The sequence below is a fragment of the Vigna umbellata genome, chromosome 1, assembly GCF_029865625.1.
Source record: "Vigna umbellata cultivar VRB3 chromosome 1, Vumbellata_1.0, whole genome shotgun sequence".
Lineage (NCBI taxonomy): Eukaryota > Viridiplantae > Streptophyta > Magnoliopsida > Fabales > Fabaceae > Vigna > Vigna umbellata.
Window position 1 is genome coordinate 91,000,845 of NC_142165.1, and position 27,535 is coordinate 91,028,379.

Sequence of the window (27,535 nt, forward strand, 5' to 3'; positions counted from 1 at the left end):
TTGTTTGAAAAATTGTTCTGAAATCGTGAAAACTTTGTATTAATATTCTTAGGATATATTTAATATATAATTTTTTTATTCTAATGTAGACCTCTTAATATTTGTACAAAGTATATTTTTGTAATATTTTATGAATAACTGGATTTTAAAAAAATCATGTCTACAGGTTGAGGTTTGTTTGTATGTTTATTAAAAAAATTAGAAATGAAAGAAAAAAATAATAAATAATTTTAGGTTTATAATTAAGTTTTAAATAAAATCAACCTTGAAAAAATTTATATGTTTAGAAGTTCAATATATTTATAAAAATATAAATAATAAACTTTATAAAAATATAAAACATAAAACATAAAAATAGAATAAATTCTGTAAAATTACTAGCTTTTTCTTTTTAACGTGATTGGCATACAAGAGTTTTGATTGGATCGTTAGTGTAAAATATGCTTTTTTTTTTTTATATAACTACTGTTGAAATTTATCAAGTATAAAAAATATGCGGTGGTAATATCATATAAGATAAACTGTTTTACACAGGTTACAACTGATTACATTTAAAACCGAATGGAATATTTAATATTTTGCTGTGTTTTCACGCTTCACTTCCCTCTTGCGCGCGTTTTCACTTCTGCACTTCTAATTCTTCCTCGACAAGCTCCTTTATATATAGCGAGGAGTTCAAAACCGTCGACGTCTGCAACGCGCGGCCCTTTCCAGTTCGCCAAATCACTGCTTCACTTCCTCTGCGCGCGTCATCACTTTCACGCTGCACTTCTTCTCCTTTGCTTCTAAATCGCCAAATCAATCATCAAAACCCTCGTGCTCTTGGACCGCGACTCATTAGAAGGGTTAGATTCTCTCTTTTGCTATATTTGGACGATTAGGGTTCCGCGACAAGAAGGAAGAAGGTGCGTGATTAAGAGGATGAAATATGTTTTGGAAGGATTTTTCATCGAAACTCAGGTACCAAAGCTCACCTCATAACTCACTTTTACATTGAATAAAATATTATTGATCCACTAGGGTGTTTATAACCATCGTTTGGCTTTGTTGTCATCGTCATTTTGATTTCAATGTTTCTTATAATTGCCATATTTGAACATTGGCCATGGTAGTTGTTGGTGTTTATGAAACATCTCCACCAGCTTAGTAGATGAAGATGAAAATAAAAGTTAAATTGAGTTATTTGATCAAGTGGCCATCTGCCTTATGTCTTTTAGAATTTTGCTATAAATCTTTGCATGAAAGGTTGGGTTCTTGTGCAGGGCAAGATGCCTCAAGATTACATGCGAATGCTTGAAAGAAAGCAATCTAAGCATTATCTGTATCATGGTACACTTATACGCTAATTTATGCTTCATGAACAAAAGGAATTTCTCTAACATAGCCTTCAAATCCTAGTTAATTTTCCCAAAACTTACATAGTAGAGCTAGACCTGTTTAATAACAGCATAAAACAAGATTCTGTTTGACAAGATTTTAAATAAAAAAATAACTCTGCACATTTGTTCAAGAATGTTATTTGAATACGTTAATTCTTCTCACAGTAACGCTATACAGTAAAATTTATGATTAAGACTATATTGTGTACATATATCTTAATCTTAACTGCTCGATTTAATTATACCAGAATCAAATTTAGGCAACTTTAAAACCAATGTACTTTTGTATCATTCATTGAATTTGCTGTTTTAACATTAGATGTATAATCGTGCATAGGAATACGAATAAAGACAATGCTCTCTGCATTAAGGCAATGCTCATTTCCCATAAGTTTATAAGATTTTCTGGCTGAGATTTCATAATGTTAGAATTACTAATCAACCTTTTGGGATTAGTCAACCTTTGGTTCCAGACAATCAAAGTTTAGTTCCCAAAAAATAATCAACTTAGCTAGAACTAAGAAGAACTAGGACAGGAAATCAGGAATGTTCTACCTTAAGTGGACCAACAGAAAGATTTTATTCTAAATTAATATTTAAGATTAGTGAAAAGATTATATCCTGAATCGAGAGTAAAAATATTTCACTCTTCTTTTCAAGAACGTATTCTCTCCTATCTGTCTATGAATGAGCATCCAATTATGTGAATATGATACAACATTTCCTTCACTCACTGAATATCTACTAGGGAGGAACAATTGCATCACTGATTCCAAGTGATGCAACCGTGAGATTAATTAAGTATGAAAACATCATGAGATGCAAATTTACAATTCCATAAAGTGCTTGCACAAAACACTCTGATTCTTAAAACTTCTTTAAAAATGCAAAACCATGGTTCTGTCGCAATCATGTGTCAATTAAATGGCCAAATTGGAGGAAATATGAAATGTTAGATACACTTCCACCAAACAATGCCTCGTTTTGTTCTAACTTTGATTCTTGTGGAAGATTAACATTGTGTTTTTCTTTTGGTACTCTAGATGAACTTGTTTAAACTTGGTTGACAAAGTTATTCTCAATTTCTTTGTTTAGAGTTAGAACTATATTTAATTCAACCTTGAAAGGCACAGGGAAAAAGAGAATTTGCAAAATGCAAATTTGAGGTTACCAAACAAATTTTGATGAAGTTTGTTTGCTCTTGGATTAATTAACTGTTTTGAAACTTTAACTAAGAAATGGACATTAGTGGATGATTAGGCATCATTATTTTATCGGTGGTAGATTCAGAATATGTTTGCTCTCATCTACAACAGAAAGAGTAGGACAGAGATACAAAAAATAAATGGATGATTATGAGTTTGTATAATGGACCTATATGCTAGCACCCACTAAAAATAAACAAAAAAAATAGAGATATTTAATTAAAATCTTACTTCAAGAGGAAAAAAAAAATCTGAATATTTTAGGCATCTTCACCAAGTAAACACTTAGAACAGATAAGGAGAAAAAAAAAGTTTTCTTTTTAAAAATAATCCTAATTTAAATCCTCAAATCAGCACTTTAACCTAGTTTCTTAAGATGAATCGATGCTAAATTTTCATACCTAACATCTTGCTAGTGTTTTGAGAAAGGCATTGAAAAAAATTAACTTATTCATAACTTCAAATAAGTTTTTTTTTTTTGGATAAGCTAAATGATTTTAACTTCCCTAAAAAGCTTATTTTACTTATGCAGTGGTGAATCTGATAAATTGGTTATTTTACTTATGCAGTGACAAAAAGTTGCAGGAAGCCATATCACGAAGTTCTACATGGAGTTCTTGCTTTCTACATGTTGTCTCTTGCAAAAACTCACTTCCTAAGAAGTTGATTCCCCACCCAACTGGTTACATGCCTTTTGGTACAAATCTCTTCTGTTCCGCTACAGGTGTTGCTTGTTTTGAGAACCCCAAGTCTGTTTTTGGAACTTCTTGTGAGCTCAATCAATGATCAAAGTCAAGGTTTTGAGGTCACAGATTATGGAAAACTTGTTGAAAATCTATATCGTAAAGCAATTTGCAAGGACTTTATCCCACGGGGGCTGAACTTGACACATTCTACTTCACTGAATGCAAGTATCCGTTTGCAGCTGTGTGCAGCACTAGGATTGACATCTGATATGCAGGTAGCTGAACATGTTTTAACTTCTAAGCATTTAAAATAAGAACAAAACTTATAAGTAATGCTATAAGTGTCGTTTTCTCATCGATTCAAGATTCAAGAGGTTCAACGTGATGGCATTTAATGAAATACTTCATCGCACATGTTACCGACATGAAATTCCAAATTTGATTACAGAACAATATCTATGATTCTGCATATGGAAAGAAGCATCATGACATCACAGATGGTACTTTGATTTCACTGTTAAAATTGTTATACTCATTCTCAGTTTCAAAAGGTCAACTGATAAGAAACTTCAACTTTTGAAATTATAATTATTTGATATACCATGTTACAATATAAATGTGTGTGCAGGGAAACTCTGAGAAAAGAAAACAATATTTGGAAGTTCAAAGAGGTTTTTGGAATGAGCTACTAATGCTTTGGAAGGTAAGACATTGGCTTCCAATGGTAATATTTGGAAATATATTGAGGCAGCGAAAGAAGTTGGCAGTTCTGAATATGAGTACGGCACTGCTTGGGGTAAACAGGTAAGCTTTTAAAAAGACTAGTCTTGATTAAAGATAAGATGATTTTATTAGATGTAATTGAATAAGATGATTTTATTAGATGAAATCTCAAGTCAATTTTATAAAATTAAATTAAATTTAAAATTTACTTTTTAACATAATATTAGAATATGATATTTCTTGTTTGATGAAAAACAAGTATATTTATCAAAACAAGAAAAAAAAAGCTAATTTGTTGTTGAAAAAGTTTACATTTTTTGTTATGAGTGTTAATTTTAGGTGGGTTGGATGTATGGATCAACATTAGAAGATGCACTTACAGGTCTGAAAATCCACACAAGGATGGAGATCTGAAACGTGTTCGCCAGAACTTATACCCATTATGGGTTGCTCACCTCAGGATATCATAAGTGTAATGAGCCAACAAAAGAGATGGGCCTCAGGGTTGCTTGATATTCTCCTAAGCAAACACTGTCCAATTTTTGGAACCCTGTTTGGTAAGCTCCAATTCAGACAGTGCTTGGGCTATTTTTGGGTACTCACTTGGTAATATGAATATTTTATAACTAAGATCTCAAGACATTAATATTATAACTTGACTTAAATTATTCATTGTGTAGATATTTGATGACACGTTTCTAATGGAGCAACATGTCATTAGTTGCTTTTGCTTAAGCTTTGGAGAGAGAAAAATCTGTGAGAAGACTTTGTCCTCTCTTTTGGAGCGTGAACGCTGCAGGGGTGATAGTTTGATCCCCCTTCGTTACATTTTTTTTTGTTGAATGGGAGAATGATAGAGAAGGATTGGTTCTTTTATAGTTTGCACTTTGCATGGTTTGGTGAGAGAAAACTTTGTTGGTCATTGGTGCATGTGAGTGGTTGGTTGTTTATTTTATGTTTTTGTGCATGAGTAGAGCACGTTAATATGGGAAGAGGGGAGAGTTGTGTTTTATTATTCCTTATTTCTCTTGGGTGTTGTTTTTGAGTAGAGAGAGAAGGGTCTAACGTTTTCCTTCTTTTAGAAACGTAAATCCCTGCATGGTTATATCTAATTCTTTGTTTCAACTTTGGGGGTGGGGACTCTTTGGCCGTGGGTGGTGATACTTCAGGGAAGGGTTTCCTTTTCAACCTTTTATTTCAAGTATAAGCGTTATGGGTGCAAGTTTTAATACGCTTAAAAACCAACTTTTACAACCATTAAAGTGTAGTTACTAAGGAAAGGAACCAAGGTTAGTTTTATCATGTGATTTTCGGGCAACTAAAGTGGACAAGGTAGACTATAGTAGATCGTAAGTTTAGTTGAGATTTAAGTGGTGTAGGGTTAAATCTAAAGTGGACAAAGTAGGCTATAGTAGATCGTAACATAGAAAGTGAAATTTTTTTTTGGAGAGGTTGAAATTGTAAGTAATTAAGTGAAGAAAAAAAATTGAAGAAGATGTGAGTAAGAAAGGTAAGGCCACGTAAAAGTGAAAGGAAGGAAAGAGAAAATGAGTTAGAATTTACGTTTTGGATGGACCCACGTGGGACTCATTTGGTGAGAGAAAAATGGATTATTGATTTTAAAATGACAAGGACCAGTGGGTCTTACTTGACATAAAAGAATGAAACACAATTCTGTTATGTCAGTCCAACATTTCAGGGGAGGGAGAAAGCACTTAAAGTGAATGAACTCTTTTTCTTGTCATTATCATGTATGTCTTTGCAAGATGGTCAAGATCCGATCAATTTGGCAAAAAAATATGAGAGAGAAAAACAACCCACTTCGACTCTAGAGCAAGAAAAACTGTCTAATATAGAGGCGAGATCCTTGCAGTGGGGGAGGGGTATTACTAAGTATTTACCCATTACATTGAGAAAGGAAAAAATATATTATGCTGGATGTCTTATTTCTCTGAATGCTTACACTAACAATCTCTCTCGTAAGCACAAAAGCTTTATTGCTATCATTGATGCCACATAAATTCTTACAACAATTTAGAAGGCCATGAAATTTGAACACTAGAATTAACTCATGAAAGAAGAGATGGATGCACTACTTAAAGAATTAACTTGAGAGATTATTGATAAACCAAAAAACAAGAAGGCAGTAAGGTGTACACTACAAGAAAAATGCATTTTACCTACTAATATTTACATTCAAATTTTGATCCATAAGTAACACGTATTCTATACGAATTTTTAAAAATAGATTATATGCGAATTTTTATTTATCTTTCCTTCGTATGTAATTTTGACGCGTTAAGGCGAAAATTTTCATAAGAATATTATTATTATTATGTAAGCATTTAAAATTCGTATGTAATCTAAAAAAATTACTTACCAATTTTGCATACATTTTTAAAATTAATTATTAGAAAATAAAATTAAAACTTGAAACTTTTTTTCTCTCCCGCTACATAAAAAAACCAACTTCTTATAGAAACCCTCTTCTTCCTCCCTTGTTTAGACCTCTCAAATTCGTTCTTCTTCACGAGTCTTTCTGAGCACAATTTTCCCTCTCTCTGGTACCATCTTGCTTTCTCTTGTACAAGTTTTTTGATGATTCTGCTGCTTGGATAAGCCTTTTAATCCATCTGGGTCTTCTGTTTTTCGTTCTTGTGTCTTTATTCTCGAAAATCTCGTGTTTCTTGATCTTTTTACACAGGGTTCTGAAAAAGAAAATGTTATTTATTTTTGTTGGGAATTTGTGTACCTTTTTTATCCTTTAAATCCGTTTTCCTGTCATTTTTAGGGGTTGTTGATTTCATTTTTCAGTATGGTTCTTTACACTTAATCACTTTGGTCCGATTTTTTTGCTCTATCATTAACATGTAGTTTTAGTCAAGTTATAAATAAGGTTTCTTGAAAAAATTAGTGCTTTTTTGATAAGTGATTTAAGAATTTTATATTTGGGTTTCTTTTGCTTGTTGAGGAACATATACAGTGATTGAATAGCACTTGATTCTCTTTGCAGGGAAAACCCCCTTTAATGATGACATTGAAGCCACTAAGAAATCATCATTTACATCGTATGCTTTTTAATCAGCCAACCGGAACAGGTATAATAAATAATTTCCGCGATTCAGGCAGATTAGAGAATCAATATGTTCAAGAACTGGAGAGTTATGTTGTTTACAAGGCTGAAAAAACCACAAATTCAGTCAACAATTGTTTGAAGATTGCAGAGAATATAAGAGAGGATGCACCAAAACACTAGTCACCCTTCATCAGCAGGGTGAACAAATTACTAGGAGTCACCGTGTTGCTGTTGACATTGACCACGATTTAAGTCGGGTATCAATCTTCTTCATGCTATTTTACCTTGCTGAAAATATTGTGATGTTATGAAACCCCTTTTGAATTCAAATAGCATTCTGCTCTAAATCTGACTAAATATTTTTTTAAGGGGAAAAGCTCCTGGGAAGCCTTGGTGGCCTCCAAAACTTGGAAACGAAAGAAGGCACTAGCAATAACAGGCCCAGTTACTGTTGGAGGTTAATGTCTTCTCTGCATAGTCATAATTGATGATTAAAAAAATATGTTTTTCTCCATTATTGATGATTAGCAAAAGTCTTATTGTTTTTCTCCATCGTTGATGATTAACAAAAGTCTTAAACTTTTTACCACTGTTGAGTAATTTATTTTAAGGTTTTTCTCTTTATTTTTTAGTAATTGTTTAATAATATTATATAATGTAAAGTAACAGTAAAATGTGGTTTAATTATGATTGTGATACAATGATATAATATTAAGTCACTTTAATTCTATATATAAATAATCTAGGATATATTTTGGTTGGGTTTCTAATTTGTAGATATTAGTTAGAATCTATAAACTTGCTTGGGTTATGTTATCTTTGGATGTAGTGTTTATATTTGCTTTTCTTAAATATACGTACGTAGCTTAAATATGATTTTCATAAAGAAAATCTACTTTGATGGTTTGATCTTTACATTACATTGCTTTTGTCAATTTAATGCCTGAGAAACGATAAATGTTTCTTACTTGTGCTAGAAATTCAGGATTAATCATTCTAATGAATTGACTTTTAACTGTGTATTTTGGTTAATTTTAACTTTTTACACCATTTGCATGTTAAAACTTTAGTTGTTTATTGTTATGTTATGGCCTTCTTGACGATGTCGCCTCTTTGCAGTTCCAACCTCCTTGTATTTGAAGTCCCGTTGTTGTAGCCTTCTTCATGTTGTACTATCTTCAAACCAGGTAACATTGACTCCTCTTGCCACACTTCTTTTTAATGACGTGCCTTTTTTCTTTTTTAAATTTTACATCAGATTGAAAATTTGTTCTATTTGATTTCAATAGGCTTTTAGTGATTGAGCTTGGTCACCGATTTTAGCATCCTTTTTTATTCCCAATGCAAATTTCAGATGCTTATGAGTTGTTGCCTACAAATATGTTTTTGAACCTTGTATTGATTTGACAACCTACAAATATATTGTATTCTGCACACTATAAAATTGAGATGAGAATTTCCCTCCAATTCTAAATTTGTGAGTTAATATTGTGGCTCCAATTTTGAAACCCTAGAAGATTCCTTTTATTCAGAGTACAAATTTCATATGCTTACATTTGAGTTGTTTCTTATAAAACATTTTCAAGTTGAATGCTTTATTCTGTGTCACAATTTCTTGAACCCAAAAGATATTAAGAGATTACAAGTGAAATATTGGTTGTGTAACATGTGTGTGCATCCATATTGAGAAATAGGGAGCACGATTTGAATTATTTAATCGTAGTCAATATACTGGATGAGTATATTTGAGTCAACACGTTGAATCTTTATGTGAGATGAATTTTTTTAATTATCACACGAGCTTTATATTGAATTGATGGGTAACAAAGATTGCTTTTGAACATAATATCACGATTTGTGAGACTCATTTAATGTGAAATTGATGGATTAGAATGTGTGCTTTATATTGAATTTATGGATAACAAAGATTGCTTTTGAGCATAGTATGCCGGTTTGTGGGACTCATTTCTTGTGGGATTGATGGATTACAATGTGGGCTATATATTAAAAAATTTCATCTCATAAAACGATTCAAATTGTTAAATCAAATATACTCATCCACTATCTTGACTATGATTAAATAATTCAAATTATGTTTGCTAATTCTCAATGTAGATATACTCATGTTACACAATCAATATTCCACTTGTAATCTCTCACTATCGTTTTGCCGTAAGAAATAGCCACACACAAAATAAAGCATTCATCTTGTATTATAAGAAACAACTTACATTTAAGCTTCGTATGGAATTGATGAATTACAATGTGGGTTTTATATTGAATTTAAGAAAAACAAAGATTGCTTTTGAGCATACTATGATAATTTCTATAGCTCATTTCGTGTGAAATTGATGGATTAAACTGTGGGTTTTATATTGAATTTACGGATAATAAAAATTGCTTTTGAGCATAATATGACGGTTTGTGAGCTCTTTTTGTGTGGAATTGATGAATTAAAATGTGGGCTTTATATTGAATTTATGGATAACAAAGACTGCTTTTGATCATAGTATGACGATTGGAGGCTCATTTTGTTTGGAATTGATGGATTACAATGTGGGTTTTATATTGAATTTATAAATAAAAAATATTGCTTTTGAGCATAATATCACAGTTTGTGAGACTCATTTTGTGTGGAATTGATGAATTAGAATGTGGGCTTTATATTGAATTTATGGATAACAAATATTGCTGTTGAGCATAGTATGCCGGTTTGTGAGACTCATTTCTTGTGGGATTGATGGATTACAATGTGGGCTTTATATTAAAAAATTTCATCTCATAAAACGATTCAAAGTGTTAAATCAGATATACTCATCCACTATCTTGACTATGATTAAATAATTCAAATTCTGTTACCTAATTCACATTGTGGATATACTCATGTTACACAACCAATATTCCACTTGTAATCTCTCACTATCATTTTGCCTTAAGAAATAGTCACACACAGAATTGTAAGCAACAACTTACATATAAGCTTCGTATGGAATTGATGGATTACAATGTGGGCTTTATATTGAATTTATGAAAAACAAAGATTGCTTTTGAGCATAGTATGACAATTTCTAAGGATCATTTCATGTGGAATTGATGGATTAAAATGTGGGCTTTATATTGAATTTATGGATAATAAAGATTGCTTTTGAGCATAATATGACGGTTTGGGAGCTCATTTCATGTGGAATTGATGAATTAAAATGTGGGCTTTATATTGAATTTATGGATAACAAATATTGCTTTTGAGCATAATTTAACGATTTGTGAGGCTCATTTCATTTGGAATTGATGGACTACAATGTGGGTTTTATATTGAATTTATGAATAACAAATATTGCTTTTGAGCATAATATGACAGTTTGTGAGACTCATTTTGTGTGGAATTGATGGATTAGAATGTGGGCTTTATATTGAATTTGTGGATAACAAATATTGCTTTTGAGCATAGTATGCCGGTTTGTGAGACTCAATTCTTGTGGGATTGATGGATTACAATGTGGGCTTTATATTAAAAAATTTCATCTCATAAAACGATTCAAAGTGTTAAATCAAATATATTCATCCACTATCTTGACTGTGATTAAATAATTCAAATTATGGTTGCTAATTCTCAATGTAGATATACTCATGTTACACAATCAATATTCCACTTGTAATCTCTCACTATCGTTTTGCCGTAAGAAATAGCCACACACTAAATAAAGCATTCATCTTGTATTATAAGAAACAACTTACATATAAGCTTCGTATGGAATTGATGAATTACAATGTGGGTTTTATATTGAATTTAAGAAAAACAAAGATTGCTTTTGAGCATAATATGATAATTTCTATAGCTCATTTCGTGTGGAATTGATGGATTAAAATGTGGGTTTTATATTGAATTTACGGATAATAAAGATTGCTTTTGAGCATAATATGACGGTTTGTGAGCTCATTTCGTGTGGAATTGATGAATTAAAATGTGGGCTTTATATTGAATTTATGGATAACAAAGAGTGCTTTTGATCATAGTATGACGATTTGGAGGCTCATTTCGTTTGGAATTGATGGATTACAATGTGGGTTTTATATTGAATTTATAAATAACAAATATTGCTTTTGAGCATAATATGACAATTTGTGAGACTCATTTTATGTGGAATTGATGGATTAGAATGTGGGTTTATATTGAATTTATGGATAACAAATATTGCTTTTGAGCATAGTATGCCGGTTTGTGAGACTCATTTCTTGTGGGATTGATGGATTACAATGTAGGTTTTATATTAAAAAATTTCATCTCATAAAACGATTCAAAGTGTTAAATCAGATATACTCATCCACTATCTTGACTATGATTAAATAATTCAAATTCTGTTACCTAATTCACATTGTGGATATACTCATGTTACACAACCAATATTCCACTTGTAATCTCTCACTATCATTTTGCCTTAAGAAATAGTCACACAAAGAATAAAGCATTCATCTTGTATTGTAAGCAACAACTTACATATAAGCTTGGTATGGAATTGAGCATAATATGACGGTTTGGGAGCTCATTTCGTGTGGAATTGATGAATTAAAATGTGGGCTTTATATTGAATTTATGGATAACAAATATTGCATTTGAGCATAATATGACGATTTGGGAGGCTCATTTCATTTGGAATTGATGGATTACAATGTGGGTTTTATATTGAATTTATGAATAACAAATATTGCTTTTGAGCATAATATGACAGTTTGTGAGATTCATTTTGAGTGGAATTGATGGATTAGAATGTGGGATTTATATTGAATTTGTGGATAACAAATATTGCTTTTGAGCATAGTATGCCGGTTTGTGAGACTCAATTCTTGTGGGATTGATGGATTACAATGTGGGCTTTATATTAAAAAATTTCATCTCATAAAACGATTCAAAGTGTTAAATCAGATATAGTCATCCACTATTTTGACTATGATTAAATAATTCAAATTATGTTAGCTAATTCTTAATGTGATGCGTATCCATGTTACGTAACCAATATTCCACTTGTAATCCCTCACTATCAATTTTGCTTGAAGAAATAGCCACGCACAGAATAAAATATTCATCTTGTATTATAAGCAACAACTTACATATAAAGTTCGTATGAGTTGATGGATTGGGTGCAAATTTGAAAGCCCTATAACTTGAGGTGGGCATTCACCCTAAAGGGAACTATTGGATAACACATTGATTTTCTTGTTCACAGTGCAAGTTCCATAAGGGGATATTTTGAATTGTCCCACACGAAATTCTCAAATTGCGCTTTAATTTTCTTGATTCACTTTGCAAATTCCATATAGATATATTTTTAGTTGTCCCATCATAAATAGAGTTGTCAAAGTGTAATATTTGACTTTCTTTGTTCACAGTAAGAAATTTTGAGTTGCCCCTATTTTAACATTTGATGAATTATTTGTATATCTTTTGATTGTTTGTTAGGCCAAATTGGAAGGATTGCGGATTATAATTTGACTTCATATATATTCATTTTATAAATATGAGTTGGCGTGCATTCTTATGAACATCAATGATGGTTATAAAGTGGTGTTGGATTTCTTCAACTGGATGTGCACGAGGACGAAGCCTTCTTTGGAAGCCCTTTGCATTGTTGTTCAGATTGGTGTGTTTCTAAGGACTTTAGAACGACTCACAGACTTGTTTTTGAGTTATGGGAAAAGCCTAGTTTGGATGTTAGTAACTTGTTTTTGCACATCACTTTGTCTTTGATGTGTTATTCCAAGTTCTTGATGAAGCACGGTGGCTTCTAGAGGCTCAGAAATTCTGTTTGATAAATTGGTAAATAACGACGTTGGTGTTTTTGTAGATTCTTGTAATTTGTTTCTAGCTAGGCTATTCAACAATTTTGATGGGAAAAAGATGGCAATTAATATGTTGAGAGAGTATCCAAAAGTGGGTGTTTGTTGGAACACCATGTCATATAATATTATTTTCCATTCACTTTGTCAATTGGGTAGGTTAAAAGAAATGCATAATCTGCTCTTACGAATGGAGTTTGTGGGGAGCTTTCCTGATGTTGTAAGTTATAGTGTTATAATCAATGGATACTGTCAGGTTGAACAGATAGGAAAGGTCTTGAAGCTCCTGGAAAAGTTGAAGGGAAAGGGGTGTAAGCCAAATCAATACACATACACAAGCATAATTTCCCTTATTTGTAAGATAGGTAGAGTAGTTGAAGCGGAGAAAGTTCCGAGGGAGATGATAAGCCAGAGGATTTTTCCTGATAAAGTTGTGTTTACAACTCTCATAAGTGGGTTTGACAAGTCTGGGAATGTTTCAGCTGAATACAATCTATTTGATGAAATGAGACATAAGAAAATAGTTCCTGATTTCGTGACTTATACTTCCATGATTAACGGGCTTTGTGAAGCTAGAAAGGTTGTGGGAGCATGCCTACTATTTAGTGAAATATTTAGAAAAGGGTTGGAACCAGATGAAGTTGCTTATACTGCCCTTATAGATGGGTATTGCAAGGCCGGAGAAATGAAAGATGCATTCTCTCTTCACAACCAGATGGTTGAGAAGGGTTTGACTCCTAATGTTATAACTTGTACAACATTGGTTGATGGCCTGTGTAAACGTGGTGAGGTAGATATAGCAAATGAGCTTCTTGAAATGTCTGAGAAGGGCCTTCAACCAAATGTTTGCACATATAATGCACTAATCAATGGTCTTTGTAAGGTAGGAAATATAGAGCAAGAAATAAAAATTATGGAAGAAATGGATCTGGCATGGTTTTCCTGACACTATTACATATACTACACTGATGGACACTTGTTGTAAGATGGGTGAAATGGACAGGGCCCATGAAATGCTGTGGGTTATGCTTGGTAAAAGACTTCAGCCTACAAATGTTACATTCAATGTGCTAATGAATGGGTTTTGCATCTCAGAGATGTTGGAAGATGGTGAAAGACTAATTAAATGGATGTTCAAAAAATAGTGTGCCTCCAATTATATGAATTCTTGATCTTAGAAATGGATTACTGAGAAGAATTATTGTGGTGAGAAGCATCCAAAAGGAAAAAGAAATGGAATAAACAATTGTGTTCTTCATGCAAATTAGTTTTTAATACACCTTTGTCTTTCTCTTTTACAGTCTGATCTTTATATTATGTTTGCTCGGGTCAATATAATGCCTGAGATATGATAAATGTTTATTACATGTGCTAGAAATTCAGGATTAATCATTTTAACAAATTGACTTTTTAACTGTATATTTTGGTTCATTTTTAACTGTTTACACCACTAGTATGTTGAAATTTTAGTTGTTTATTATTCTGCTGCGGCCTTCATGACGTCGCCTCATTGTTGTTCCATCCTCCTTACATTTGCGGTTCCCTTGGTGTAGTCGTCTTCTCATTGTTGTACCATCTTTAAGCCAGGTAACATTGACTCGTTTTGCTACAATTCTTTTCAGCGATATGCCAATTTTTTTTGTAATTTTGAATCAGTTTGAAAATTTGTCGTATTTTATTATAATAGTCTTTCAGGGATTGAGTTTGGTCACCAATTTTGGTATCTCTTAAGCAAATTTTGGATGTTTATGTGAGTTATTCCTTACAAATATGTTTTTGAGCCTTATATTGATTTGACAACCTATAAATATATTATCTTATGCATACTATTAAAATAAGATGAGAATGTCCCTCCAATTTTAAATTTCAGTAAATATCGTGCCTCCAATTATATGAATTAATTATGAATTCTTGATCTTAGAAATTGATTATTGAGAAGAATTATTGTGGTGTAAAGAATAAAACAGGAAAGAGAAGTGGAACAAACAATTGTGTTCTTCATGCAAGTTAGTTTTTAATACACATCTATCTTTCTCTTTAACTATTTGATCTTTATATTAAGTTTGTTTCTGTCAATTTAATGCCTCACATATGACAAATGTTTATTACATGTGCTAGAAATTCAGTCGATTTAACAAATTGACCTTTTAACTGTTTATTTTGGTTTATTTTTACCGGTTTAAACCATTAGTCTATTGAAATTTTAGTTGTTTATTGTTTTGCTGCGGCCTTCTTGATGATGTCACCCCATTGCTGTTCCATCCTCCTATTATTTGCAGTTTCCTTGGTGTAGCCTTCTTCTCATTGTTGTACCATCTTCAAGCTAGGTAACATTGACACCTTTTCCTAGAATTCTTTTCAGTGACATGCCTGTTTTTTGGTAATTTAATATCAATTTGAAAATTTGTCGTATTTTATTATAATAGGCTTTCAGGGATTGAACTTAGTCACCAATTATGGTATCTCTTAAGATTCCTTTTATTCACAATGCAAATTTCGGATGCTTCTGGGAGGTATTGCTTACAAATATATTTTTGAGTCGTATATTGATTTGACAACCTATAAATTTATTCTTTTATGGACACTATAAAACTGAGATGAGAATGTCCATTCAATTTATATCTTCGTAAATGTTGTGACTTCAATTTTTTGAATTAGTAATGAATTGTTGATCTTGTCATTGGATTATTATGAAGAATCAAATGGGAAAGAGAAGTTGAACAAACAATCGTGTTCTTTAGGCAATTGTCGCCTCATTGCTGTTCCATCCTCCTTGTATTTGCAATTCCCTTGGTGTAGCCTTCTTCTCATTGTTGTACCATCTTCAAGCCAGGTAACATTGACTCCAATTCTTTTTAGTGACATGCCTATTGTTTTGTAATTTTACATCACTTTGAAAATTTTTTGTATTTTATTACAATAGGCTTTCAGGGATTTAGCTTGGTCAACAATTTTTGTATCTCTTATGATTCCATTTATTCACAATGCAAATTTCGGATGCTTATGTGAGTTATTGCTTCCAAATATGTTCTTAAGCCTTGTATCCAATTGACAAACTACAAATATATTGTTTTATGCATACTATAGAAGTAAGGTGAGAATGCCCCTTCAATTTTAAATCTAAGTAAATATTGTGCCTCCAATTATATGAATTAATTATGAATTCTTGATCATAGAAATGGATTACTGAGAAGAGTTATTGTGATGAGAAGAATAAAAAAGGAAGAAGAAATGGAACAAACAATTGTGTTCTTCATGCAAGTTAGTTTTTAATACACCTTTATCTTTCTCTTTAACAGTTTGATCTTTATATTATGTCTGGTCGTGTCAATTTAGTGCCTGAGATATGATAAATGTTTATTACATGTGTTAGAAATTAAGGTTCATTCTATGTAATTGGCTTTTGATCTTTTTTTTTTGGTTTATTTTTAACTGTTGAGGGTGCAGCTACAATCTTCTAGACGATGTCGGCACTCTGCATTTCTAACCTCCTTGTATTTGTAGTCCCCTTGGTGCAGCCTTCTTCGCGTTTTTGTACAATGTTCAAGCCAGGTAACATTGACTCCTTTTGCCGCAATTGTTTTCAACAACATGCTTTTTTTTTCTAATTTTACTTTAGAATGGAAATTTGTCCTATTTTATTACAATATGCTTTCATGGATTGAGCTTGGTCACCAATATTGGTATCTATTTAGATTTCTTTTATTCATAATGCAAATTTCAGATGATTATGAGTTATTGCTTACAAATATGAGTTTGAACCTTTTATTGATTTGACAACTTATAAATATATTGTTTTACACACACTATAAAACTGATATCAGATTGTCCTTCCAATTATAAATCTAAGTTAATATTGTGGCTCTAATTTTTTGAATAGGTATAAATTGTTGATCTTAACATCGAATTGTTTAGAAGAATCATTGTGGTGAGAAGATTAATAAAAGAAAGAGAAGTGGAACAAACAGTTCTGTTCTTCAGGCAAGTTAGTTTTTAAAACACATTTATATTTCTCTTTATTTGTTTCATCTTTATATTATGTTGCACGTGTCAATTTAATGCCAGAGATATGATAAATGTTTATTACATGTACTGGAAATTCAGGATTAATCATTCTAATGATTGACTTTTTAACCTCTAATTTTAACTGTTTATACCATTAGTTTGTTGAAAATTTAGTTGTTTATTACGAAGTCACCTCTTTCAAGTTCAAACCTCCTTGTATTTGCTCTCTCCTTGGTGAAAACTTCTTACCATCTTCAAGCCAGGTAACATTAACTCCTTTTGCCATAAATTTTTTTTTACCACATGCCTATAGTTATTTTAAGCCAAGAAACAAGGATGGTGTGTGAGCCTCATTTAATGTGTAATTGACATATTACAATTGGTCTTTATGTTGAATTTGTTGATAACAAAGATTGCTTGAGTTTCGTTTGAATTTGATAGCTTACAAATATATTGTTTTATTCACTCCATAAATCTGAGTTGGTGTGGTTGCAATTATGAAAATACTATAACTTGAGGTGGGCACACACCCTAAATGGAACAAACTGTTGGATAGCACTTTGAGTTTTTGTTCACAGTGCAGGTTCCATAACGGTATATTTTGGGTTATTCCACATGGAATTCTTGATATGCACTTTGATTTTCTTGTTTCCATTTGCAAATTTCATATGGGTATATTTTGAGTTGTCCCATCATAAATAAAGTTATGAAAGTGCACTTTGACTTTCTTTATTCAGGGTAGAAAATTTTGAGTTGCCCCTTTTTATTCGAACAAGTCTCTCTTTTGATTTTTTTTGGGCCAAAGTGGAAGGATTCTGGACTATAATTTGACTTTATATTTATTCATTTTGTAAATATGATTTATGCATGCATTCTAAACGTAGATGACATGTTTATACTATTTTTGAAATTTTTGAATAACTATATCTAACTTGTCCCCTGTAATCTTGTTGCAATATGATTTTTCTTATCTAAAGAAGGATCGAATGTTGGTTTTTTTTTGCCTGTTATTGAATTTACAAAATTTAACTTTATTTTTTCTATCTAATTTAATTTTGAGTTGGGCTTGTACTTCAAATTTTGATATTTTGTATTGGTTAGAAAGCTCAAATGGAATTCGGTTATGTGGATATCTTATTTTGAATTGGTTGACTTCAGTTGGTGATATTTTTTAATTGTAAATACTGGTTGCTTATGAGTTGTTACTTATAATAGAGTAGCAACATGAATGCTTTATTTTGTATGTGGCTATTTCTTGTGCCTGAATGATAGTAGGAGATTATAAGTGGATATTGGTTGTGTAACATGGAGTGCATCCACATTGAGAAATAGGGCGCATAATTTGAATTATTTAATCATAGTTAAGATAGTGCATGAGTATATATGCATCAACACTTTGAAGACTTTTGTGAGATGAATTTTTTTAGTTATCATGAGAAACAATGACTGAGGTTTATTTTGTGTGAAATTGATTAATTACATTTGGACTTTATATTGAATTTATGGATACCAAAGATTGCTTTTGAGCATAGAATGATAGTTTGAGCATAGAATTTATGGATTTCAAAGACTGCCTTTAGCATAGTGTGATGGTTTGTGAGATTCATTTCATGTGGAATTGATGGATTGCAATGTGGGTTGTGTTGAAATTATAGATAACTTTTTTTATGAGCATAATGTTACCCTTTGTGAGGCTCATTTCATGCGGAATTAAGGATTAAGATATGGGCTTCATATTGAATTAATGGATAATAAAGATTGCTTTTGAGCATAGTATAATAGTTTGTGAGGGTCATTTCTTGTGGAATTGATGGATTACAATGTCGGCTTCATATTGAATTTGTGAATAAGAAAAATTATTTTTGATCATAATATAATAGTTATGAGGCTCATTTCGTGTGAAATTAGTGGATTATAATGTGGACTTTCTATTGAATTTATGAATAACAAAGATTGCTCTTGAGCATAGTATGACGGTTTGTGGGACTCATTTTGTTTAATATTGATAAATTAGAATGTTGGATTTATATTAAATTTTTGAATAACAAATTTTGTATTTGAGCATAGTGTGACGGTTTGTAAGGCTCATTTCGTATGGAATTGATAGAATACAATGTGGACTTTATATTGAATTTATACATAACAAATATTGATTTTGAGCATTATGTGGTGATTTGTGAGGTTCATTTTGTGTGGAATTAATGGATTACAATGTGGGCTTTATATTGATTCAATGGATAATAAAGATTGGTTATCAACAGAATATGATGGTTTGTGAGACTCAATTCGTGTGGAATTGATGGATTAGAATGTGGGCTTTGTATTAAATTTATGGATAAAAAAGATTGCTTTTAAGCATGATATGACGGTTTATCGGGATCATTTCTTGTGGAATTGATGGATTACAATGTGGGCTTTATATTGAATTTATGTATAAGAAAAATTGTTTTTTTATCATAATATGACGGTTTGTTAGGTTTATTTCGTGTGGATTGATGAATTACAATGCGGACTTTATATTAAATTTATGGGTAACAAAGATTGTTTTTTAGCACATTATGACGGTTTATGAGGCTCATTTCATGTGAAATTGATGGATTACATTGTGGTTTTATATTAAATTTATCTATAACAAAAACTACTTTTGAGCATAGTATGAGTTTCTGTGACTCATTTCATGTGAAATTGATGAATTAGAATGTCGAATTTATATTGAATTTATGGAAAACAAAAATACCTTATGAGAATAATATGACGATTTGTGAATTTCATTTCGTGTGTAACCGATGGATTACAATGTGGGCTTTATATGGATTTATAGATAACAAACAATGCTTATGAGTATAATATGACGGTTTGTGAGGCTCATTTCGTCTGGAATTGATAGATTACAACGTGAGTTTCATATTGAATTTATAGATAAAAAAATTGCTTTTGATAATAATATCACGGTTTGTGAGACTCATTTCGTGTACAATTGATGAATGGAAATGTGGGTTTATATTGAATTTATGGATAACAACGATTGCTCTTGAGCATAGTATAACGATTCGTAAGACTCATCTCATGTGGAATTGATGGAATACAATGTGGGCTTAATATTAAATTTATGGATAACAAATTTTGTTTTTGAGCATATTGTGGCAGTTTGTGAGACTCATTTCGTGTGGACTTGATGGATTACAACATGGGTTTTATATTGAATTAATGGTCAACAAAGAATGCTTTTGAGCATATTATGACTATTTATGACGCTTATTGCGTGTCAAATTTATGGATTATGATGTGGGTTTTATATTGAATTTATGGATAACAAAAATTGCTTTTGAGCATAGTATTGACAGTTTGTGAGGCTTGTTTTGTGTGGAAAATATAAATTAGAATGTGGGCTTTATATTGAATTTATGGATAACAGATTTCTTTTGAGCATAGTATGATGGTTTGTGAGACTCATTTCATGTTGAATTGATAGAATACAATGTGGAATTTATAGTGAATTTATGGATAAAAATATTGTTTTTGAGCATAGTGTGACGATTTGTGAGGTTCATTTCGTACGAAATTGATGGATTTCAATGTGGACTTTATATTGATTTTATGGATAACAAAAATTGCTTATGAGCATAATATAACGGTTTGTGAGACTCAATTCGTGTGGAATTGAAGGATTAGAATTTATGTAATGATGAAAATTGGTTTTGAGCATAATCTTACATTTTGTGAGGCTCATTTTGTGTAGGATTAATGGAATACAACGTAGGATTTATATTAAATTTATGGATAACATATATTGTTTTTGAGCATAGTGTGACGGTTTGTGACACTTATTTCGTGTGAAATTGATCGATTACAATGTAGGCTTTATATAAAATTCATGGATAACAAATAATGTTTTTGAGCATAGTATGATTGTTTTGTGATGCTCATTGTGTGTTAAATTTATGGATTACAATATGGACTTTATATTGAATTGATGGATAATAAATATTGCTTTTGAGATAGTATGACGGTTTGTAATACTCATTTCGTGTAGAAATGATAAATTAAAATGTTGACTTTATATTTAATTTATGGATAACAAAATTTGCCTTTGAGCATGAAGGTTTGTGAGGCTCATTTCGTGTGGAATTGATAGAATACAATTTCGGCTTTATATTGAATTTATGGATAACAAATATTGCGTTGCAGCATTGTTTAACTATTTGTGAGGTTCATTTTGTGTGAAATTGATGAATTACAATGTGAGTTTTATATTCATTTTATGGATGATAAAAAATGTTTTTGAGCATAATATGATGGTTTGTGAGACTCAATTTGTGTGGAATTGGTGAATTAAAATGTGGTTTTTATATTGAACTTATGGATAAGAAAGATTGCTTTTGAGCATGGTGTGACGGTTTATGAAACTCATTTCTTGTGGAATTGATGGATTAGAATGTGGGCTTCATATTGAATTTGTAGACAAGAAAAAATATTTTTTGATCATAATATGACGGTTTATGAGACTCAATTCGTGTGGAATTGATGGATTAGAATGTGGGCTTCATATTGAATTTATGGACAAGAAAAAATATTTTTTGATCATAATATGACGGTTTATGAGACTCAATTCGTGTGGAATTGATGGATTACAATGTGAGATTTATATTGAATTTATGGATAACATAGATTGCTCTTGAGCTGACGGTTTGTGAGACTCATTTCGTGTGGAATTGATTGAATATTATGTACGAATTATATTGAATTTATGGATAATAAAGATTGGTTTTAAGCATAGTATGATGGGTTGTAACACTCATTTCGTGTGGAATTATGAATTAGAATGTGAAATTTATGTTGGATATTGAATAACAATGATTGCTTTTGCGCATAATATGACGGTTTGTGAGACTCATTTTGTGTGGAATTTATGGATACTAAATATTGCTTTCGAGCATAGTGTGACGGATTGTGAGGCTTATTTGCTTTGGAAATATGAATTACAATGTGCGTTTATATTGAATTATGGATTTCAAAGATTGTCTTTAGCATAGTGTGATGGCTTGTGGGACTCATTTCATGTGGAATTGATGGATTGCAATGTGGGTTGTTCAAATTATGGATTAATGTTACCCTTTATGAGGCTCATTTCATGTATAATTAACTGACTAAAATACGGGATTCATATTTAATTAATGGATAATGAAGATTGCTTTTGGGCATAGTATGACAGTTTCTGAGACTCATTTCTTGTGAAATTGATGGATTACAATGTGGGTTTCATATTGAATTTATGGATAAGAAAAATTGTTTTAATAATAATATAATAGTTATAAGGCTCATTTTGTGTGAAATTAGTGGATTGTAATGTGGGCTTTCTATTGAATTTATGGATAACAAAGATTGCTCTTGAGCATAGTATAACGGTTCGTGAGGCTCATTTCGTTTGGGATTGATAAATTAGAATGTTGGCTTTATATTAAATTTTTGGATAACAACGATTGTATTTGAGCATAATATGATGGTTTATGAGGCGCATTTCGTGTGGAATTGATGAAATACAATGTGGACTTTATATTAAATTTATATATGAAAAATATTGATTTTGACTATTGTGTGGCGATTTGTGAGGTTCATTTTGAGTGGAATTTATGGATTACAAAGTGGGTTTTATATTAATTCAATGGATAATAAAGATTGATTATGAGCAGAATATGATGGTGTGCTCAATTCGTGTGGAATTAATGAATTTGAATGTGAGCTTTATATTGAATTTATGGATAAAAAAATTGCTTTTAAGCATGGTATGATGGTTTGTCGGGATCATTTCTCGTGGAATTGATGGATTAGAATGTGGGCTCTATATTAAATTTATATATAAGAAAAATTATATTTTGATCATAATATGACGGTTTTGTTAGGTTCTTTTCGTGTATAATTGATAGATTACAATGCGGACTTTAGATTGAATTATGGATAACAAAGATTGTTCTTCAGTAAATAGTTTGTGTCACTCATTTCGTGTGGAATTGATGGAATACAATGTATGATTTCTATTGAATTTACGATTAACAGATTGGTTTTAAACATAGTAAGATGGGTTGTGACTCTCATTTCGTCTGGAATTGATGAATTAGAATGTGAGCTTTGTGTTGAATATTGAATAACAAAAGATTGCTTTTGATAATAGTATGACGGTTTGTGAGAATCATTTCGTGTGGAATTGATGGATTCAATGTGAGCTTTATATTTAAATTATGGAAAACAAATACTGCTTTCGAGCATAATGTGACAGTTTGTGAGACTTATTTCGTTTGGAAATATGAATTATAATGTGCGATTTATATTGAATTTATGGATTTCAAATATTGTCTTCAGCATAGTGTGATGGTTTGTGAGACTCATTTCATGTGGAATTGATGGATTACAATGTGGGTTGTGTTGAAATTATGGATAATTTTTTTTTATGAGTGTAACTTTACCTTTTGTGAGGCTCATTTCATGTGGAATTAATGAATTAAAATATGAGCTTCATATTGAATTAATGGATAATAAAGATTGCTTTTGAGCATATAGTATGACAGTTTGTGAGACTCATTTCTTGTGGAAATGATGGATTACAATGTCGCTTTCATATTCAATTTGTGAATAAGAAAAATTGCTTTTGATCATAATATAATAGTTATGAGACTCATTTTGTGTGAAATTAGTGGATTATAATGTGGGCTTTCTATTGAATTTATAAAATTTGTGTGACTCATTTCGTGTGGAATTGATAGAATACAATGTATGATTTATATTGAATTTATGGATAACATATTGGTTTTAAGCATAGTATGACAGGTTGTGACACTCATTTCGTGTGGAATTGATAAATTAGAATGTGAGCTTTCTATTGAATATTGAATAACAAAGATTGCTTTTGAGAATAATATGAAGGTTTGTGAGACTTATTTTGTGTGGAATTGATGGATTCAATGTGAGCTTTATATTGAAATTATGGATAACAAATATTGCTTTCGAGCATAGTGTGACGGTTTGTGAGACTTATCTCGTTTGGAAATATGAATTACAATGTGTTTTATATTGAATTTATGGATTACATAGATTTTATTTAGCACAATGTGACGGTTTGAGACTCATTTCATATGGAATTGATGAATTACAATGTGAATTTTGTATTGAATTTATGGATAAAAAAAATTGCTTATGAGCATAATGTTATGTTTTGTGAGACTCATTTCATGTGGAATTAATGGATTAAAATGTGGGCTTGTCATTGAATTTATGGATAACAGAGTTCTTTGAGCATAGTATGACAGTTTGTGAAACTCATTTCTTGTGGTATTGATGGATTACAATGTGGGCTTCATATTAAATTTATGGATATGAAAAATTGCTTTTGATCATAATATAACAGTTATGAGACTCATTTCGTGTGGAATTAGTGGATTATAATGTAGGCTTTATAATGAATTTATGGATAACAAAAAAATTTCTTGAGCATAGTATGACGATTTGTGAGGCTCATTTCGTGTGGAATTGATGGATTACAATTTGGTTTTTTATTGAATTTATGGTTAGTAAAGATTGCTTTTGAGCATAGTATGAGGGGTTGTAAGACTCATTTCGTGTGAAATTGATAAATTAGAATGTTGTCTTTATATTGAATTTAGAATTAGAAAGATATCTTTTGAGCATAGTTTGACAGTTTGAGGCTCAATTCGTGTGGACTTTAATGGAATATAATGTGGGCTTTATATTGAATTTATGGATAACAAATATTGCTTTCGAAAATAGTGTGACTTTGTGAGACTCATTTCGTGTGCAATTGATGTATTACAATATGTATTTTATATTGAATTTATGGATAATAAAAATTGCTTTTAAGCAATGAATGGCAGTTTGTGTCTGAGGCTCATTTCGGTTTGGAAATATTAATTACAATGAGCGTTTTATATTGAATTTATGGATAACAAATATTGTATTTGAGCATAGTATTACAATTTGTGAGGTTCGTTTTTTGTGGAATTGGTGGATTACAATGTTAGCTTTGAATTGAATTCGTGGATAAAAGAAATTGCTTTTGAGCATAATATTACACTTTCTTAGGCTCATTTCATGTGAAATTAATAGATTAAAATGTGAATTTTATATTGAATTTATTGATAACAAAGATTGACTTTAAACATAGTATGACAGTTTGTGAGGGTCATTATTTCGTATTGAATTGATGAATTAGATTGTAGGTTTTATATTGAATTTTTGGATAACAACGATTGTTTTTTAGCATAGTATGACAGTTTCTGAGGCTCATTCCTTGTGGAATTGATGGATTATAATATAGACTTCATATTGAATGTGTGCATAAGAAAAATTGCTTTTGAGCATAGTATGACGGTTTTTTAGGCTCATTTCGTGTATAATTGATGGTTTACAGTGTTGGCTTTATATGGAATTTATGGATAACAAACTTTCTTTTGAACATAGTATGACAATTTATGAGGCTCATTTAATGTGGAATTGATGAATTACAATGAGATTTATATTGAATTTATGGATAACAAAAATTCCTTATGAGCATAATATAACAATTTGTGAGCCTCATTTCGTGTGAAATTAATGGTTTAGTGTGTAGGCTTTATATTGAATTTATGGCTAACAAAAATTGTTCAAGCATTATATGAGGGTTTGAGAGACTATTTCTTGTGGAATTGATGGATTAGAATGTAGGCTTTATATTAAATTTATGGATAACAAAAAGAGCTTTTGAGCATAACATGATGTTTTGTGAGGCTTATTTCGTGTAAAATTGATGGATTAGAATGTGGGATTTATATTGAATTTATGGATAACAAAGATTGTCTTTGACCATAGTATGACGATTTTTTACTCTCGTTTCGTGTCGAATTGATGGATTAAAATGTGAGCTTCATATTGAATTTATGGTTAACAAAGATTGTTTTTTAGCATATTATGATGATTTGTGAAACTAATTTCTTGTGGAATAAATGAATTACAATATGGCCAATATATTGAATTTATGGATAAAAAAATTACTTTTGAGCATAATATGACGGATTGTGAGGCTCATTTTGTTTGAAATTGGTGGATTAAACTTTGAGCTTTATATTGAATTTGTGGACAACAAAAATTACTTTTGAGCATAGTATGACAGGTTGTAAGGCTCATTTTGTCTGGAAATATGAAAAACAATGTGGGTTGTATATTAAATTTATGGATAATAAAGATTGCTTAAGAGCATAATATGAGGTTTTCTATAATCTTTTCATGTGGAGTTGATGGATTAGAATGTGAAGTTGATATTGATTTTGTGGATAACAAAATTGTTTTTTAGCATAGTATGACGGTTTGTAAGGCTCGTTTCGTGTGAAATTGATGAATTAGAATATGAGTTATATATTGAATTTATGGATAACATAAATTGCTTTTGAGCATACTTTGATGGTTTGCGATGCTCATTTTGTGTGCAATTGATGGATTAGAATGTGGGCTTTATATTGAATTTATGGGTAACAAAGATTGTTTTTGAGGACGGTTTGTGAGGCTCATTTCTTGTGGAATTGATGAATTACAATGTGAGCTTCATATTCAATTTATGGATAAGAAAAACTGGTTTTGATCATAATATGACGGTTTGTGAGGCTCATTTCGTGTGGAATTGATGGATGAAATGTTGACTTTATATTGAATTTTATGGATAACAAAGATTGCTCTTGAGCATAGTATGATGGTTTGTGAGACTCATTTGGTGTGGAATTGATAAATTACAATGTAGATTTTATCTTGACTTTATGGATATCAAAGATTGCTTTTGAGCATAGTGTGACGGCTTATGAGATTCATTTCATGTGGAATTGATGCATTAGAATGTGGGCTTTATATTGACTTTATAAATAATAAAGATTGCTTTTTGAGCATATTATGACGATTTATGAGACTCATTTTTTCTGGATTTGATGGATTACAACGGGGCTTTATATTGAATTGATGGATAACAAAGATACTCTTGAGCTTTGTGATGAAGCAATAGAGAAATGTTTTGTTAAGAGAATTTAGTTGACTTTTGCGTATGCGACTTTATGATGGAATTATCTGGGAAGTAATTGTTATTTCTGATGTTCTTTCTTTCTTGGTAGTTCCATTAAAAGTAACTCACGGATGATGCACCAGTTACTCTCATGATTAGAGGAGAGACATGGGACTTCCAGGTATTTTCGAATTCTAAAATATTGAAACAGAACATCACAGTAGTGTACACAAACACGAGGGAGTTTTATATCCTCAAATTCCATAGGAAACTTCAAGATTTTTTAGGGTAATATTGGAATTGTGCATAGGCTTAAATCCCTTTGCCCCAGTGAGTTTACAGAACAATTGTGGTAGAGATTTCTTTGATACATCATTTCTCTTTTTTAGTTTTAGAATGTCGAGAACTAAGAACTCCATTATTCATTAGGATTATATGTAATATACCTTATTTATTTGCGATTTATGTTATTCAATATATTTCCTTTTTACTGTTTTTATGTTCTATTTGATGATAATCACTACGATGAATCAAATTTAAAAGAAAAGCAATGAAAGGTGGTCATAGAAGTAGTGTGTGGAATGGATGATGGGTGAAAG

At 31.1% G+C, this 27,535-nt stretch overlaps 1 protein-coding gene across 9 annotated transcripts; it reads left to right on the forward strand.

Annotated features, from left to right (window-relative positions):
• The first annotated feature begins 598 nt into the window (after positions 1–598).
• On the forward strand, positions 599–27,426 carry LOC148206780 (SNAP25 homologous protein SNAP29-like). Of its 9 annotated transcripts, none has more exons than XM_088104727.1 (16): positions 599–960; positions 3,154–3,545; positions 3,719–3,770; positions 3,899–4,074; positions 4,333–4,550; positions 4,674–4,794; positions 7,007–7,091; positions 7,211–7,326; positions 7,439–7,526; positions 8,189–8,256; positions 14,455–15,228; positions 15,328–15,414; positions 15,598–15,734; positions 16,078–16,162; positions 16,349–16,453; positions 16,782–27,426. In XM_088104727.1, the coding sequence occupies exons 7-11, from the start codon at positions 7,022–7,024 to the stop codon at positions 14,560–14,562; spliced, it is 450 nt and encodes a 149-aa protein (XP_087960853.1). In that variant the 5' UTR covers positions 599–960; positions 3,154–3,545; positions 3,719–3,770; positions 3,899–4,074; positions 4,333–4,550; positions 4,674–4,794; positions 7,007–7,021; the 3' UTR covers positions 14,563–15,228; positions 15,328–15,414; positions 15,598–15,734; positions 16,078–16,162; positions 16,349–16,453; positions 16,782–27,426. The 9 variants fall into 9 exon arrangements, with proteins under 9 accessions (XP_087960853.1, XP_087960859.1, XP_087960857.1 ...); XM_088104733.1 differs by lacking the exon at positions 3,719–3,770 and having other exon boundaries at positions 14,372–14,488; positions 15,181–15,228; XM_088104731.1 differs by lacking the exon at positions 3,719–3,770 and having other exon boundaries at positions 14,455–14,488; positions 15,181–15,228.
• The last annotated feature ends 109 nt before the right edge of the window (positions 27,427–27,535 follow it).